The sequence below is a fragment of the Artibeus jamaicensis genome, unplaced genomic scaffold (assembly GCF_021234435.1).
Source record: "Artibeus jamaicensis isolate MK-2021 breed Jamaican fruit bat unplaced genomic scaffold, CSHL_Jam_final contig_1044, whole genome shotgun sequence".
NCBI lineage: Eukaryota > Metazoa > Chordata > Mammalia > Chiroptera > Phyllostomidae > Artibeus > Artibeus jamaicensis.
Window position 1 is genome coordinate 388957 of NW_026521208.1, and position 19171 is coordinate 408127.

The window sequence follows — 19171 nt, forward strand, 5'->3', positions numbered from 1 at the left end:
GTACATATATGCAGTAAGTAGCGAAATCTACAACATACAATAGTATAGTGTTGGTTGTAGGGAGGTAGGATGGTGACTAAACTTCTACAAATTGTGTTTCAAGATGTCACATCACTATGTTTACACCTGAAATCATCTAACCAGTACTAGTCTGTACACCAACTATGGTGAAATGAAAATATATGTGAAAATAAAAAATAGAAATTCAATTACTAAAGTTTGTAAGATGTAAGAAAAACTCTCATATTTCATCTTTGTGTTTATTGAGAATACTGTAGCATAAAAGATCATTTTGAAGAGCTACCCAAGTCTTATTTATGTCCTGTGGACAGCAGAACCCGCTGAACATGCAGACCAGATGGGCTCTTATGAGAACAGCTACCATATTTGTGCATCCCTCACCCAGTGCTATGCAGTACATCAATAGCACTCAACACCCAACGTCTGATCCAGCCATCCTAACCAGTCCAACAAGAACATCCTATTATAAGTCTGATTTATGCGTGCATTTACCAGAAAGTCGCAAACATCTGACTTTTGATGAGTTGCTGTCACTGCCAAGCCCTCCTTCCCTGTGGTCACCCACCCTTAGCAAGCAGCCCAGGTTCTCCTCTGTGTCTGCACTGCCAGTGTGACTTAGACTGGACCTCAGAGGGAAGGCCTGTGGCTCACAGTGCTGCCTGTGAGTAGCTAACACATTCGGTTCAATTTAAGGATTCAGCAAACCTCTTTGGACATCACATCTAAACCTCACCTTCCCATTAGTGTTTTTAAGTAATGCTTGTGAGTGTCCCTCAACGAACTCTCAGCATGAGTGATGTGGAGGTTCTGCTTTATAAATTTGAGACGCCTGCATCTGGTATCCATCCACTTCACAACTTTTGTTCATGAAACTGGGACATTTGGACTATTTATTTTTATTTTTTAATCCTCACCCGAGGACATGCTTGTTGTTTCTTTAGAGAGACAGGGGAGGGGAAGGAGAGAGGCAGAAAAACATAAATGTGAGAAACATTCATTGGTTGCCTCCTGTATGTGTGGCAACTGGGACCAAACCCACAATGCAGGTCTATATGGGCCCTGATAGGAACCAAACCCCATACTTTCAATTTACAGGGCTACACTCCAACCCAGTGAACCACACCAGCCAGGGCAGGTTACTGCTTTTGGTGGCTTCCAATTGCTTACGTTGTGTAGGTAGGGAGCTCTAAAGCAGACTGGGAGCCTAGAGCATGGAAAAGGACCTTGCTCCTTCCTGTCTGCCCACTGCTCTTGTCAGCCTTGCCCAACAGCTCTTGGCAGTGGCAGTGAAGGCCCCCTGCCCAGCCTTAGTCACTCAGTGTCCCAGAGCCAGGCTCGTCATTCCCTGCTTAGTCCACAGTGCTGCTGGGGCTCCCTGTCTCTTCACAGGGTCAATTCTGAACCCTGACTCCTCTGACCTTCTGGATTCTAATCACCCAGCCTCTGCTGTGTGCCCTTGTTCCCTAGCGGTGGCAGCTTCATGTAGTTCTGCTTGTTCATCTGAGAGCTCTGTGTTTACTGTTGTAGTTCCCCAGTGTCCTTGTACCCATCGTGTTGCATGGAAGTCTCTCTACTATTGTAGAATACTCATGACGCCGCTACTTTTCTGGAGATATTTGAGGGAAGGGGTGTGGGAGATACGGGTACCATTGTGCGGTTCTCCCACACATTATTCAAACTTTGTATTTCCCTGTTCCAGAATCAGGGCTAATCCCTAAGCAAGACACCGTAGGTCTACGTAAAAAGATTTCTGCCAGAATTCCTGATGTCTCCTGGGATGCCTGTGTTTTCACCCCATCTGGCAACACTGAGTGACAGTGACATAGCTACATTGTCTGCTGGGTGAGGTGGCCCATCAGTCCTGCCCCTGTGTGACACTGCCCTGTGGGAATGGGGACACCTGCTCAGCTGCCAGCAATCTGTAACAGCACAGGATGAACCTATTATTTCTTCCAAAAAAGGGAATCTGAGTGAAAATCAGGCTCAGTGGGGAGGAGGAATAGCTGAAGGTAAACAAAGGGAGATAAGGAAATCTAACATTACATCAGAGCCTCAAGAAAGGCTCCCACCTGCAGAATGATACTGTCTCTTAGCACAGTTATGTCAGACACACAAAGTGGTGATGTCACAGGTTTGCTTAAACGATTTTGTATTTGGAAGCCGACAAGGTCAAATGGAACCATGCAGTCCTGAGTAGCCTTCACTGGAACATATTTTAGTCACGTGACAGGATGATAAACTGGATCAGTTGTTTGTGACTTGGAAGGGCAACTTCTACGTGAGTCCCCCTGGTGCCACCAACACAAGAATGAATATGGCCGAGACATGCTGAGATCCACTTGGGGAGAAAGAGTCGGCTGTGGCCAGGTTCTCTGGGGAGATAAAGGCCAGCAGCAGCCAGTTCCTCCGAGGAGAAAAAGGCCCTGAGCGCCCTCTCCATAGCTTTCTATTGGGTTGTAATACACAGGAATACAGGGCGGCAAGGATCAAACAGTAGATAATACTTCAAAGAAACCTGAGGGCTTCAGAGTCTGAGTGTCTGTCAGGAAGAGAGTTGCAGAAACTTTGGGAGACATACTCATTTCCTCTCGGACCCTTATCATATGAATGCAAGCACTTTTAGCGGAGTAGATTTCACAGGTTTATCAGGAAGTCTTTGTGATGCCAGATTTTCCCCAGGACCCGCTCTAGCAAGGCAAGGAGCTGCACCTCTCCCCATCAGGTATTCAGGCTTAAGGGGATTAGAGCCAGGAAGCTCCTCTCCCAGAGAACATGGGGACTTGAACTTTGTCAAAGCCAGGGGGCCAGAGTCCATTGCTCTTTGTTGCAGCCCCCCAAGTCTTTCCATGAAGGCCTCCCAAGTGATGGAGTCTAGCTTAGTTTACCCCCTGCTGTGAGGGGTCTTACCTGTCATTGACTTCTGACCAAGCTTCGTGTTCAGGGAGAGGAACTGAGGCAGTGATTGCTACCAGAGACAGGCAGCTGGCATTCCAAAGGTTGTCCGTCTTGCCCTTTGCCACAAGGGATCAAGATACAATTCCAAAAATCAGGCAGAGTGGTCTACAACAGTGACTTGACAGAATTCTGACTAGGTAGGAGTAACATTTGACTCCTATTTTTCAGGTTGCTGCTACTGCACCGGCTCTATTTTGGGAAGAGGTTTCCAGGAACCACTCTCCATGTGGCCCTTGGACTGTGTGTTGTTCAGTTCCCAGCTTTCTGATGATGGTGTACCTGTCCACCTTGATGACCACATGTGAAGAAAGGTCCCCGGTTTAATGGACCAAAAGCACCAGCTGTGTGCTGGGCACAGGTACATATTTATTTTTCTGGGTGGAAACCTATTGCAAAAAAAAAAAAAAAAAAAAAACAGAAGAAGACAGTGGGTTACTGTGGGAAGAAAACATAGACTTCACAGGGTAGATGTGAATTCCCTGGGCAGGGGCCCTGTGTGGCAGGAGGCAGTTTCAGGGAGGCCTTGTGGTACACCCAGACTATGTCACACTGAGGGAGGACTACCACTTACCTAGCAATAATATGGGGGAGCCACTTTTCCTGGAATAACAAAACATACCTTGCAACTGCACTCAGGCCATTGAGAATTAGAAATAACAAGTATACAATGGAAATAGCAAGCATGATGAATTGTCCAATAAAACAGAAAAAAATGGCTTTGGGAGAGCAGGTGGCTCTTGTGGCAGACAAGTTGAGTTTCCTTTTGATGAGAAGGAACAGTTCCTGGAAACTTGTTACCTGGAATGAGCAGATTAGGAAAATCCAACTACCTCACATAAGTAAGTTAATTGGAATACCAATTTGGATGGTCAAAAGTATGAGAAGATTTGGTTAAGGCCTCCTCAGAGGCTTCTGCACAGGTTATTACAAGGTAAAAATAACACAGCTCAAAGGGGAGCAGGTACCAGTCAAATTACCATAAACCTATGGAAACCTATTTCATGACTTTATACAGGATGCAGTAGTCACTCTGACTTATCCCTGGGCCACAGTTGCTCTTCCAGATGTGGGACACAGCCACACTGTGACCATGTTTGTTATACTAAATAAACTGTCACTGCGTCTGTTGTGTACATGACCCCCTAAACCTAGAAGCTCAAGATAGACGTGGACACCGGCCTGCAGTGTCAGCAGTGTTATGGATGGGATAAGAGACAAATTTACATGGACTCCTGAGTCCTGTGGAGGAAAAGGGGCAGCAGGGCTACTCCCTGAAGTGGGAAGAACCTCGGATCAGCCTAGCTAGTCTCTCAAGGGGAGAGCATCCTGTCCCTTGCCCAAAGAGGCTTTTATTAAATTCAATTAGAACAGGAATACAGGTAAAGGTCATTAATCATTATCAGGCAGTAAGGATCAAAGAATATAGTCTACGAAGAACTACAAGGGCCTATTCTGAGTTAAGGTCTGTTAGCTAAAGGATGATAAAACTTTGGGAAAAAAAACTTGTTTCCTGCTCATATTCTTATCATTTAATTCAGAGCAATCTTAGCAAAGCAGGTTTCACAGGATTCTATGTGTACTTTGTTAGACCTAATCACCCTGGGAGCCCACCCTTTCCAAAACAGGGCAGCACTGCCCTCTGTCATTGAAGTTTCAGGCTCAAGTCAGGCAGAGAAAGTAAAGCAGCCAAGAGATTAGGAGACTTCTTGCAGACCAAATGAGGATTCAGGCTGTGTCAAAGCCAAGGGGTGAGAGTCCATCACCCCCCTTTGCTGTAGCCCCCCAAGTCCTTCCCTGGGGCCTCCCCATGATTGTGCCTGTTTTAGGTTGTTCCCTCCTTGGGGAATGTTACCCATCATTGGCTAACCAATCAAACACTGGGGGCCAGTTATGAATGAAGTAAAAGAAGCTGAAGCAGTGCTCCTACCATGTAGAGAAACTTTGTGTCCTTAGTGGCTATGGTCCAAAGGTTGTTCACTCAGCCTTAGCCATTGGGGGTCACAGGTCCTGTAACCAGGCAGGGTGGTTCCCAACACAGGAGGTCCACACATTCTGCTGTAGAAGGTCCACAGGCCAGGTGGGCAGACTGGACAAGCAACTCTTCACTCAGGTAAGTTTACATAAATTGAAAATGAAAAGACACTTTGAAACATTCTAACCCTTTCCCTGAGAGTGAGGCACAGGAATGGAAATGGTATGTTTCTGAGGTAGGATTCAGAGTTGCTGGGACAGTTTGGGGTGGGAGTTCTGGAGGCAGGTGTGCTGATAACAAAGACAGTGGGGATGTGGGCATCGCCCTAAGGACCAACACACATGTAAAAAGTGGGGACAGAGCACAGCAAATAAGAAATGGCTCAGTGGGTAGGTGGAATTCTGAAGAAGGTTTCCCACTCAAGTCAAGCGCTCCTTGGTCACCTAATGCAGCCAGGCCTTGGGACTGCTCAAAAGGGATGTTGCCCACCAACTGATCCTAAACCAGGGAGGCTGTGGTGGTGGGCTGAACCCAGTGAGGGGAGACTCCTGAGAACAGAAGTCCCCCAACCACCTGCCAAAGGAGGAAGTCAGAGGGGGAAGTGAAGAGTGAAGGTGGAGGGGCCACAGATCAGGGGGCACAACTGGCCTGAGTCTTGATCTCCACCTGCAAGTCCTGCACCGAAATGCAGCTGAGCCCACCTGGCCTCCAGACATTTGGAACCTAGAGACAGTAGGACACACGGAGCTGGTGGAAGGCTATTCACACATTTGTGTTCATCTGCTGAAAGGACAGGAAACCGAAACACAGTTGACGTCTGGTAGGACTCACTTGGTTCCAGTGCTGGTCCTTCCCAGACTGGTCATCTTTCACTCCATGCAGGACCCCCTTGAACTCTGAAAACTCACTAAGGACCTGAAAACCCTTTATTTGTATGAGCATATGTGTTGGTGTGTGTGTCACATAGAAATAAAAACACAGAGTTTATTAAATATGTGCTTTCGTTCACTTGGAACAATTTCCATTGTATGTTAACATAAAGTATGCATTTTGATAATATCTATCTTGTATAAAAGATAAAAATAGTGAAAAGTTTAGCTGTGGTTTACAGTTCTGAAAAACTTTAAGTGTTCGTTGAGCAGAGAACAGCTGGGTTGACATCTTCTGCGTTCACTCCGCCGCCTCATCAAATGTCATGTTGTCTCCAGAAAACCCCACTGTGTACTTCTGAGAGAGTGAAGATAAAGAAGGCAAAGTGTCTGAGCATTGTTGTAAAAACATTCAGATTCATAGATCCTTGGAAAGGTTCTCAGAGATTCCCTGTGGTCCCTGGGCCACACTCAGAGGACTCATACCAGTGTGTTCAGAATTCAAGCTCCACATCTGTAAAGTGAAAATTGTGATCAGACTGAACTGTGTGGTCACTGTAAGGTATTTGGCTCATTTTCTGAAACAGAAGAAGGATTCAGTAATTTTTGCTCCTGGATGTTACAATCCTTTCTCATATGTACCCATGAGTCCTGAGTGCAGATGGCCACACTCCTGCGTTGGGGGACCTGTTCTTTCTCAGCGTTTCCCTAAAAGCAACCCCACCCAGTACAAGATTTAGAGAAGCAGGCATTCATAACGCTAATAATTTCAAGAGCGTGGCTGCCATCATTCGTGGTGTCTGTCTCAGGGTTAAAGCCCCTGAGATTCCTGCAAGTTCATGGAGAATCAGCACCGGGCTAATGGTCGCCCAGCCTTGTCCCCAGTGCTCTTCCCCCAGGGACAGTCAGACTTACTTGATCTTTGCTCTCCTCCACAGAGAAAATCACAGAGTTTTTCTTTTCCTGTAGGGAGAAGATAACTAGGCAGAACATCTTATGATCATTGTGGGAATCTAAACTCTCAGTAGAAACTACAGAATGTTTTTAGTTCATCTGATTCTCAAATGGAAGCTATGCCCCCGGGCTTCTCTGAAGGACCCACAGCAAGACCTGCGGCCCCTCCAGTGTCTGGGTCTCCACCTGCAGAAGCTGCAGAGGGCAGGCTGCTGCCCCTGTTCACAGGTGCATCTCTCTCCTCCGTGGGGTTTATTCCAGGTCAGAGTAGGTGCTAGTGAGGCAGTCCCACACAGAAGAGACTGATTTGTGTTGGAAGGTCATGTTTAGTGTGAGTAGTTGAGGCAGGACCAGAGAGCAGCTGACACCACCGTGGGTGTGTGCACGAGACTGGCACTGCTGGGTGCTCTTTCCTCCTGACCCCCATGGGGCACTGCAGGTCAGTGAAACTGGCACCTGGATTTCTTCCTTCCCCACCTCAGGGACTGTCTGCCTCCTGTGCTGTGGGCAGGGCCCTCACCACCCTCAGAGTACCTCACACTCCCCTCCTGATGTGCCTGCATAGTGGTGGTCAGAGCCAGCAGGCTGTCTCAGCCAGGGCTGTATATCCAGGCATTGGCTCTGAGTAAGTTTGAGTAAAGCTCCAAGGAGCCAGAGTAGAGGTGGTCTGTGTTTCCTCGTCTGAATGAGGAGAGTGATATACAGAGAAAGTTCTCTCCATGAAAATGAATCTTCCAGGAAGCAGGACAGTAAATCATTTCTTTGCTTAAATCATTTAACATGTAAGTTAACCATAAAGTTACTCCTTTCCTGACTTTCCCAGGTGATCAGCTTCTGGTAATTATCTTCAGATTGGAAATCACAGTGTATGATGTAAATATCTCTCCTATCATGCAATAGGACACCATGAGTGGGAGACTCCTGGGCAGAGCTGGGGAAGTGGGACACAGCTCCAGAGCTGAAGAAACTCAGAGTCACAGGACCACCCAGGTGAAGAGCTGCTTGTGCCGACCTCGCGAACCTTTGTATGTGCGTCACTAGTGTTTTATTCTCACCGTGATGTTTTCTTCTCTGTTCCAGTGTGTGTCTGCTTAAGAGACTGAGTCTGTCTTCTATTTTATTTTCATGTTGCTTATTTTTAATAGGAAAATGATTACTGGGGTAATGAAAGTAAAAATAAAATGATCAGTACATCTAAAATAAAATCATCTACTTATGGAGACACAAAACTAAGCAGTTAGCAAACAAATGTTCCTACTGACTGATAATGCATTGATTTGTATTCAACAAAATCACTATTTTTCATGTTGAGAGATGAAATATGTTTCCAACATTACCTACTGTGTCCAACTGCTTTGAGAATAATTTGGCACGCAGCTGTGGCTTCTCTCACTTTCCATAACACAGCAGTATCTTTAATTGTAGGGAAAATTAATCTCACAAACTTAATGCACATTTACATAGTACTTCCCAAATGTACTCATATGTATGAAAGTGAAAATCTAGGATTTTGCCTGTTTCTTTCAATGATCAAGTTCTCACTGTGCTTTTGTAGTAAAATAGAAACCGTGTTTTGGCCAATAGACCCTGGGAAACAGAAGATGCTTATCATACACACATTTTTAACTAAAAATGACAATCATGTATTTAACAAACATTTCCTGAGTGCTGTTTCATCTAGAACAATACTAATTGTTATGAGACATAAAGTTGTGTAAGATGTATAAGGATAAAAAGTTTGTTATTTGGTAAAAGGCAATCTTAGCTTTAAAAAGTGACATTTGATCTGAATCTCCTCTTATGTTTGATATGTCCTGAAGTTTACCCATACACCATGATAGTGAGAATTCAACTGTTGTAACTGTTGTTATTGGTCAAGCCTGTATATTTATATTGTTTCTGAAGAGCCCCCCACACGAACCTAGCCTAACTTGCAAAGGTATAAAGACCCTCTTTTCAGGCTGTCTGACATCCAGCCTTTCAATGGGGCCCAGAGATGATAGCAGGTGGTCACTTCTTTCTCTGTGTTGTAACTGGCTGTACCTACAATGTCATGGTTCAGATGAGGAGGGATTGGTGGCTGCAACACCCATTGGTGTAAAACAGTGAGGACAGTGGTCAGCCCAGTGAGTCAGCACATGGGTGTGTTTGAACACCCCATTGCACTTCCCACCTAAGCACACACCAGTCTCAGAATGGTCAGTTACTGAGGCCTAACTCCCTCCCCCCCAGGTATAGATGTAATTCTCAGCATTTTAAAATTACTGAATTCATGTACACTGTAAGCATTTACATATGTGTGAAGTAAAATTATATCCATGGTCTTAAGAGATGAAACTCATAAGTAGTGAGGAACACACTGTCTCCTCCCCTGAATCCTCACTGTAAGGCCTGTGTGGTACAGAGAGGTTAAGCGATGTTCATGTGTTAAAGGAATTGTTTCACTTGTCATTGCTGCACAGGTAGGAGCCTTCTCCTCTTGTTCACATACACTGAAGAGTCATGTACTTACAGGTGCCATTCACCTAGAAAACAGGTTCTCCTCAAGACAGAAACTGGAATTGAGAATAAAACACTAGACGAGACACTGATAAGAAATCTATGTCTCTTGTTTTTCATGATGTAGATGTAAAGGCATGTAAGAGGAAATCCAAATGTGGTGTTGGGGTCGATTCTTTCACGTGGACCATGTGGAACCTGGTGTGGAGGAGGTAGGACATGAAATAGTGTCACATAGAATGTGTTGGTTCCTTCAAATAGGAGGGTAAATAAATAGCTCAGGTGGCAGACTGAGAGTAAGAAGGATTTTCAGCCTGGTGACCAAACAGCTGCACACATGTGAAGTCAGGCTTTTCTAAGCTCTGTGGAGCATTTACCATCCATCTGAGAGAAGAGAAAACTGCAGGAAGGTGAAGACCAGCAGGCTGTCACCTGAGTGTGAGGAGAGAACCAGCGCCCCCTGGCTGCCAGCGTGGTAAGAGCAGCCCCCAAAGCAGGACTACCTGACATCAGAGGTGAATTCAGGGGTAAGGGAGTCAGGACTGTGCAGTTAGACACCCTTCCCAGTGGGCGGTTTCTGACAGAGCTGAGTCTCTCTGCTGCTGGGATTTTGTTGTTTGATCTTTAGATGACTAGAGACAGAGCAATACGTGAACCCAGAAACATAAATTGTGTGACTGAATTCACTGAGCACTGTCAAATCTCAGTATTTACTAGAAGAATATATGATTTCAAAATTTACTCACTGAAGCATCATGTTGCACAAACCTAATGAGATAATAAGTAAAATACTCAAGGAAATAGTGTGCATCTGTTCACAACTTGTTGCGTAAAATGTTTTGACATGAGAAATAGTTTCTCATATGTTTCTAAAGGAAAGAAATAACTAGAACATTGGTTGATATATGTATTTAAATTCATAATATATATGAAAATGTACAGTAAAATAGTATAACTATATATACACATTAACAATAATGCTTATTTGGCTTTTTTTTTCAGGGTATTATCTCTTTAGTCTTAAATAGAGTTTCAAAGAAAGTTTTGAATTTTGATGTCAGATGCTTTCATACAAGGTAAGAACCACCATAGTCACACAATGACCCATATTCTTAAAATTTAATCTTTAAAATGTTTGATAATGTGTTTTTCTGAGTAGGAATAAAACAATAATATGAAGTTTGTAATTTATAAGGTGTTAGTTACAAATGTATATTTTGCTTAAAAGTAAACCACTGAAAAATATCAACACCATTTTCTTCAATGCTAATATTAATTTAGTGAAATAGATTTGACTTCATAAAAGGGAAGTCAGTTAAGCCGTTTTCAATGTTGACAAATGAGAAGTTGGTATTCCAGGAACAATTTGTATTCCTTGCCAAATTTTATGCTTGCTGTTTTAAAAAAGTATATGTGAAATGTGACAGCAGTCCTGATGAAAGTGTAAATTATTGAGATTAAGAGACTGGTTTATGAGTAAGACTCTTCCATAAAGTAATCAGACCCTTTTGGGGAAGTGTGTGTGCCATGGCTGACATGAGAAATGTATTATAAAAGCGTGAAAAAGCCATCAGAAATAAGGAAGTGCTTAGAGTAAGGTTGTTTGTTTGAAATGTTTCTATCTTCTTTAGGTAGGCCTGAGGGGAGAGGGATTTAAGGGGAAAAATGGGGAGGGATTTTGAGGGACAAGTATGAAAGACACAGGGATGAGGACTGGGGGGGTGGAAATGGGAGGGAGGGAGGGAGACGAGGCGGGGGGGGCTGGGGTGGGAGAAATAAACCAAAAAATGTATTTGAAAAATAATTAAATAAAAATAAAAAATAACTTAAAAAAAGAAATAAGGAAGTGCTAAAAAACTACGGAGGTATGTTAGAAAAAACAGGGCAAGCTTAGTGGGTTTAGATTTAGAATAATTAAGAATGAATAAACAAAAAGAAGAAATAATTATAATCCCTTTATTATAAAATTCATACTGATAGAAAGATGATAGATGCAGATGTATAAAGATATATAGATGATTGATAGATAGGTAGGTAGATGATAGAGCCTTGGCTTATGAGGAAATTGACAACCCATAAATGTACCAGCAGTGATGGAGTAAGAACACCACGTTTCACAATAATCACTCCTGAAAATAAAGTCAGGCAAGATAATCAACAGGCACTGAAATTACTGCCTGAGAAGCTCTATGAGGAACAGAATATTATATAGTAACTTTAATGGATGCTACAGAAATTACATTAGAAAAAAGATAATGATTCTATAATGGAGATACTCAGGAGGCACCATGTTCACCAGGCGATCTGAGTGAGTGTCACCAGTGATAGAGCAGTGAACCTCATGCACTTGCCCATGAAGCACAATGGAAGATACTTAATTTCCCTGCAGAAAGTAAATAATCTGATTAAAAAATGAGTAGCTGCGTGCAGTTCCATTTGGAGAATACCGTAGTGAAGAACTTCTCTATAATCTTCCAAGATTCGTGATCATGAATGAGAAGGCAGACAGGGTTTCTATTGCAGATGAAAGAAGACTAAAGGTGAATGACATTAAATATCACATGTCATTTTGGTTTGGGTCCTTGGTGAGGTGAGTAGAGAAAGAATATTATAGATTAAAGAATCATGTCAATATGAAATTGCCTGATTTTGATAATGGTAGTTAGATTACTGAATGTGTTCATTCTTGGTAGGAAAAAAAAGAGGAATTTAAGGGTAAATGGGTATCATATCTATTCATACTTTAATCTCTAGTGCTTCCAAAAAATGTAATACTCATATATAATAATATAGAGAAAACAAATTGTAAGGCAAATATGAAATAAATAGTAAAATTTGTTAATCTGGGTATATGGTTATATAGGAGTTCTTTGAATAATTCTTTACTGGTTTCTATCAGTTTAAATTTATTTCATAAGAAAGTTAAAAACAGGTAACCAGTTTGGGGGAGAAGGGGAAGCTATCAAAGAGTGACAAGGATACAACCTTTCTCTGAGCTCATGTTGAGATTAACTCCACTTTGTATTGATTGTCCAGTCCTGACCTTTATCACAATTCAGTTCCTGACCAGGTCTCTGTAAGGAATGGGGGGAAACCAGTCATGGGTCACAGAGTTCGTGCTGCTGGGATTCCAGCTCAGTGCAGAGAAGGAAGTGCTCCTCATCTGGGTCTTCTCCCTCTTCTACACCTTCAGTCTGTTGGCAAATGGCATGATCTTTGCACTCATCTGTCTGGACCAGAGACTACACACCCCCATGTACTTCTTCCTCTCCCACCTGGCCATCATTGACATGTCCTATATGTCCAACAATGTCCCCAAGATGCTGGCAAACTTAGTGACCCAGAATAGAGCCATCTCCTTTGTCCCGTGTATCATGCAGACATTTCTGTATCTAGCATTTGCTCACATAGAGTGTCTGATATTGGTGGCCATGTCCTATGATCGGTATGTGGCCATCTGCCACCCCCTGCAGTACACTGTCATCATGACCTGGACTGTGTGCACAGTCCTGGCTACCATGTCCTGGTCGTGTGGAGTTGTCCTGCCGCTAATAAACATGCTTCTCCTTCTAAGGCTGCCATTCTGCGGGCCCCAGGAAGTAAACCACTTCTTTTGTGAGATCTTGTCTGTCCTCAAGCTGGCCTGTGCTGACACCTGGCTCAACAAAGTGGTCATCATCACTGATTGTGTCTTATTCTTACTCTGGCCTCTCTGCTTGATCTTGTTCTCCTACACACACATCCTCCGGGCCATCCTGAAGATCAAGTCTGGGGAGGGCCGCAGGAAGGCCTTCTCCACCTGCTCCTCCCACCTCTGTGTGGTCGGGCTCTTCTTTGGCATAGCCATGGTGGTTTATATGGTCCCTGACTCTAGTCAACGAGAGGAGAAGGAGAAAATTCTGGCCCTGTTTTACAATCTCTTTAACCCACTGCTGAACCCCCTCATCTACAGCCTGAGGAATGCTCAGGTGAAGGACGCCTTGTGTAGGGTGCTGCAGGTGAGGTCCAGGTGAAGGGAAAACTCAGACGGTTCTTCCAATTAGGAGTTTCATACACAAATAGTAATGGTTCAAATTCCATCTGGGAAAATTGGGTACACTTCCATGGAAAAGCATAGCTTTTAAAGTTGAAATGGGACAACTAAATTATTGGACTTTTTAGTCTTTCTTTAAAAAAATAATGAATTCTTATTTTCTCAAGCCTGGAATATTACATGGAGAAAAAATTAAATGTGAGAATGTTGTATCAACCCTCTTCTCTGGCTCATGTACTTAGATATTTGACTTATCACCGTGTGGTATTTGGAAACAGCACAGTAAAAGTAATGCCCTATGAGAGACCTTATGAAGTGACTGAAATTTAAATACAGAAAATACTGCAGAGTCATGTGAATGTGCCTCACCAGCTGTGTGGTGAATGCAATGAAAGGTTAGAGAAACTCTAAATTTCTTGGTGAAATGACTTAGTAGCAAAAGGGAAATGTGTATTGCAACAAGAAACTATGTAAAAAATCCTAAAATATCTTAAAGGTTAAGTGAAGGACATGTATTAGTAAATATTTAAATGGTTCTAGAGGTAAAGGTTTTGAGCATTACTCAAACTTTACATTTATTTTGGGGTTAGGATCATTTCTAACAGAGCAAGAGTAAATCCCCTGTTGAAGTTCTTGAAATGTTTCCCACCAATATTCTTGTAGCTTCTGAACCACTCAGCTGAGGATGACTGCAGTGGCAGCAAGCAGCACAAGACAAGTGTGACAGAGCTGAGTGGGCAAGGGGGGAGGGGACGTGGTGGGAGAGGATGCTGGGGAGATTGACCCTTCACCTTTCTCTCCCAGGCCCCACCCCCTCCCTCTGACAGCTGTCAGTCTGTTCTCTGTATCTATGAGTCTATTTCTATTTTGTTTGCTAGTTTATTGTGTTCCTTAGTTCCACATGTAATTGAGATTCAGTGGTATTTTCTTACTCTGACTGATTTACTTCACTTAGCATAATGCTCTCCAGGTCCATTCATGTTGTCACAAAGAGTAAAATTTTCCTTCTTTTTTGTGGCCATGTAGTATTCCATGGTGTAAATGTACCATGGCTTTTTTATCCCCTCATCTATTCATGGATAGTTGAGTTGTTTCTAGTTTTTGTCTATTGTAAACAATACTGTAATGAACATCGGGGTGTTCATTATAGAAGTGTCTGGCAGAATTGTGGTTGGTACGGTAATGATATGGGTGTCATAATCTGTACTTTTAATTTCAACATTTCACCTAAAATGTCACATGGTGTGTGACTGTGATATTGTTATCTTACAGAATTACATGCTTATGACTTTGTGATAACAGGTTCTGTAATAAAATTTTATAATACTGTTTGTGCCTGACCTTATATTCTTTCAAATTAGTAATGTAGGCTTCTTTGAATATATTCCCACAAGTGAATTGCCTAAGTCATAAGGCAGTTCTGTGTTTAATTTTTTGTGGATGCTCCATACTGTTTTCCACAGTGACTGCGTTCCCAATCTGCATTCCCGCCAACACTGCAGGAGGGTTCCCTTTTCTCCACGTCCTCACCAGCACTTGTTGTTTGTTTATTTATTGATGATGGCCCTTCTGACAGGCGTGAGGTGATTGACCCTGTGGTTTTCGTTTGCATCTCTCTAAAGGTTAGTGACATTGAGCATCTTTTCTTATGTCTATTGGCCATATGTTGGTCCTCTTTGGAGAAGTGTGTACTCAGGTGTTTTTCCCAATTCTTCGTTTTAGTGCTTGTTTATTAGTGTTTAACTGTCTGAATTCTCTATAGATTTTTGACATTTTTAATGCCTTTTCAGATATATCTTTGGTGAATGTCATCTCCCATTTAGTGGGTGGTCTTTTTGTTTTCTTGAAGGTTTCTTTTGCTCTACAAACACTTTTCTTTTTTATGGAGTTTAGTCTTCCTTTTGCTTCATTTGCCTGAAGAGCTATACCAGCAAAAATATTTCTAGAATACATATCCAAGATTTTACTGCCTCTTTTCTTCTAGGATTTTTATGATTGCTGGTCTTCCATTTAAATGCCCCACTTCTCTTTTCAAAAATCTGAGAAGCCTTGTCCAGGTGGCTCAGTTGGCTGGAGCATCATCCCCAAAAGGTCATGGATTTTGTTTTCATTCAAGGCACATACAAAGATTGCAGGTCCAGTCCCAAGTCGGGGTGCATGTGAGAGGCAACCTATCAATGTTTCTCTCTCCAGTGGATGTTTCTCTTCCTCTCTCTTCCCCCCTTTTTACCCCTCTCTCTAAATCCAATAAGCATGTCCTCAGGTGAGGATAGAAAAATCTGAGAATAACATAAAATTGCATAAAAATAACAATATGAATCAAGGAAGCCAGAATCAGAGAAAATGGAATTGAACTCTTTTGAAGGGTATTTATCAAAACTGTAGAAATGCATTTCCCTCACTCAGTCACAGCTCTCACAGTCAGAACCCAGGCAGCTACCAACTGAAGTGTCTGTTTCTTGGGCTCTGCCCAATATGTCATAGTCAGTTCTTTACTCTCTCTTTTTTCAAGATACAAAAAACTCCATCAAACTGTTGACCTTTAAAACACAGTATTCAATAAATACATTTGCTAACAATTTATAATTATTCCCATTAATTATACATCTACCGTGACTTTCTGAATATCCATTTTGTCTTTAGTTGGATGTTTACCATAAGGGTGAAAAACCAATGACTTGAAAACCGATTTTCAGGTTATTTAATTTGGGAGACATTTAAATGATCAGTGTGTTTTTATTTTTACTCCTTCTGCTTTCAGGTAGAAAGTATAATCAAAATTCTAGAGGACCTTGCTTGAAACATAGGAGCTATAAATGCAGGTTGAAATGAGAGCTCTGATGACTTGAAGTGCCCAATGCTGATGGATGACGTACATACCTGAGAACGTGTTTATCGCAGTTAAGGGCTGCCTGTGTTGTGTGTGTCAACCTCCTTTGTGTATGTGTTTTGTGTATGTGTGTTTTGGGCTCTGACCACTTTGAGAAGTTAGAGGAATGTCACCTTGATAATGCAATATAAACATGTCATTTTGAGATACTCACTTCCCAAGGTTAAAGTTTGGTATCATAAACATTAATATTTTATAATTTATTATTTTACTTTTTTATTTTTATAACTGATGGTCAGATGATGACAAACTTGGGAAACTGTGTCCTAAACTACTGTTCTCACAGGATCAGTTGGCTACTAGTTTTGTCACCTGTGTGTCAGTTTTCAGATTTTCTGCAGATCACCTGTGCCATCAAACTCACAGGGAAGAAGACAGGTGCCAATATTTATGGATTTCTCAGTACGCATCAGGCTTCTCATATGATCAGAAGCCATTTGTGGTGTTGTGAATGTGTTTCTCATCAGTGTGGAAAAGTCGAGTTAGAGCACAAGTGGACATGTTCCAAAATTTGATTAACTGCTCAGTTTTCCCAAGTTCAGGTCATGATCCCAGAAAGTCAGGAATCATACAGTGAGGAATGAATTAGTTGTAAACTGCATGCTTCATTGATATGAGATTTCCAAAATACCATTTTGACTCCATTACATTGAGTATGAGAGTGCAACAGAGTACAAATAAATACGATGAAGTTGTAGGTAGCAAATCCTCTCCCGGTTCCAGAAAAGGCTTGAAGCTTTGAGAGGAAGCCACCTTGGAGAGGGTCCTTTCCTCCCCTCCCTGGAAGGGATGGACTCTGAATCTCCCCCCTTCAAGGTAGAGATTAGAGGGTACGTCCAATGCTTTTTGCCCTGACAAACCCTCCCTCGGTTATGTTCTAATAAGCCCCATGGGGACACCTTGACCATACTTTGGAGTTCTGGGTCCACCCCCTGTTGCCTCCATAACCAGCTGTCTATAGCACATCAATACCTTGGGTTGTCCCTTGGACTCTGATGGTTTTATGCGTGCTTTCTTGCCACCTGTGCTGCAGCTCATGACACCCAGATGATAGAGGAGAGAAGCCTAAATATTGAGGTTAATTCCAGGAGCTTACTCATTGTCACTCTGATCCTACTTCCTTTAGGGTTCACCTGGAGAAGGTTTGGGGACCAGGGCAGTTCTGGGATGCACAAAACTCAAACAGCACACAGTATCCTTGTTCTGTAATGAGTGACGTCATCTCAGAGCAGTGCTCTGTGGCTGTGTGTCCTGCAGGGGCAACAGCAGAAGCAGGAGAAGAGAGTTGCTCTGTCTCCTTCCTGGTGGCAGGGGGCAGACACTGCATGTCACAAACTACCCTCCAGTGAGACCCCAGGACTGCCAACTAGGTGGAGCCCATTGGAGATTAAAACCCCCTTTTCTGAGAATTCCCCATTATTTTCAGTCAGAAACAAAGAAGTGGTTGTGCAACTCCAAGAGGAGCTCCCAGAAGGCAGGACCCTGTATGACTTTCAAGTGCTTTTGCTTCTGAGTGTGTTGGGTCCAAATGCAGGTGCTAAATGTGTTGTCTTCCTTTAATTTTTCCTCCTTGGTGTAGGAGCAATTCTCATTGTTTCCATCCTTGAGGGTAAAATGCTGAGCCACTACCTAACAGAGGACAGACCTGGGCATTGTGTCTCAGAGGAACAATTTAGGCTGTGCATGGTGCCCAGGAACTTTTGAGCACTGATCTGTGAATTATGTAGATGCACAGACTGTTTCTGGTGTCTTTAATGTCTTTCACTAGCAAATTCACCCAGGTTAGCCCAGGTCTGTGCCATTTCCCTCATGAGAATGCTTAGTTTGACACATGCCATTTTACCAGAGGATGTAGGTGACTAGTAGAGTGTGGCTGGCTCTTCTGCCTTTGGGGGAGATTGACTTTTACAGATTCCTTCCACTTCTCAAACACAGTGGTCAGGGATGCATCCCACACACCTAGGTGGCTTCTGAGGATGTTACCACAGAGTGTACCTTGTAACCTGCCTTGAGGGGAGGGTGGCCACTTGCTTCCAGAGTCTTTCTCCATCTCCCACTGAGAGTGAACAGGAGTCTTGATCAGAAGGGTAAGTGTGTGCCCTTACTTGGGGAGTAATGATTACTGAGTGTGACTCTTTTCTCTCAGTAAAATTATCTTTAATAGTGAAAGTTGTAAACAAAATTTTAACAAAATGATAAAGTGATTAATTATTCCAGTTTAACTCAGTGAGCTGTTTATACAGTCATGAAATTAATGAGTGTATGTATTTCACAGATACACAGGAAAGAGTAATTATAAGTTTTAAAGGGGAAATGTTAAGCAATACTTACAAATGTTATGTAACTACAATTATGGTACATATACGCAGTCAATACAAAATGTACAACATACACAAGTATAGTGTTGGTTGTAGGGTGGTAGGATGATGACTGTTTATATCTTTTACAAATTGTGTTTCCTGCTGTAGGAAGGTTTGAAGATGTCACATCACTATGTTTACACCTGAAATAATGTAACCAGTACTAGCCTGTGCACCAACTATGCTGAAATAGAAGTATATGTGAAAATAAAAAGGAGAAATAAATTCACCTACTAAAATTTGTAAGATGTAAGAAAACCTCTCATTTTTCATCTCTGTCTTAATGGTAAATACCATAGCATAAAAGATGATTTTGAAAAGCCACCCAACTCTTATTTACATCCTGTGGGCAGCAGAGCTCACTGAATATGAAGATCAGATGGGCTCTTATCAGAACAGCTGCTGTATTTTCCATCCCTCACCCAGTGCTGTGCACTGAACATCGATAGCACTCAACACCCAAAGTCTGATCCATCCATCCTAACCAGTTCAGGAAGAATGTCCCATTATCAGTCTGTTTTATGAGTGCACATACCAGAGAGTGGCAACGTCCACCTTTGCTTAGTCACTTTAACTGTGGAGCCCACCTTCCCCCCTGGTCATCCAGCCTTAGTGAGA

General features: G+C 42.6%; 1 protein-coding gene across 1 annotated transcript; it reads left to right on the forward strand.

Annotated features, from left to right (window-relative positions):
* Positions 1 to 12353: 12353 nt before the first annotated feature.
* On the forward strand, positions 12354 to 13283 carry LOC128627055 (olfactory receptor 2A2-like). The gene has a single exon (XM_053663030.1). The coding sequence runs from the start codon at positions 12354 to 12356 to the stop codon at positions 13281 to 13283; it is 930 nt and encodes a 309-aa protein (XP_053519005.1).
* The last annotated feature ends 5888 nt before the right edge of the window (positions 13284 to 19171 follow it).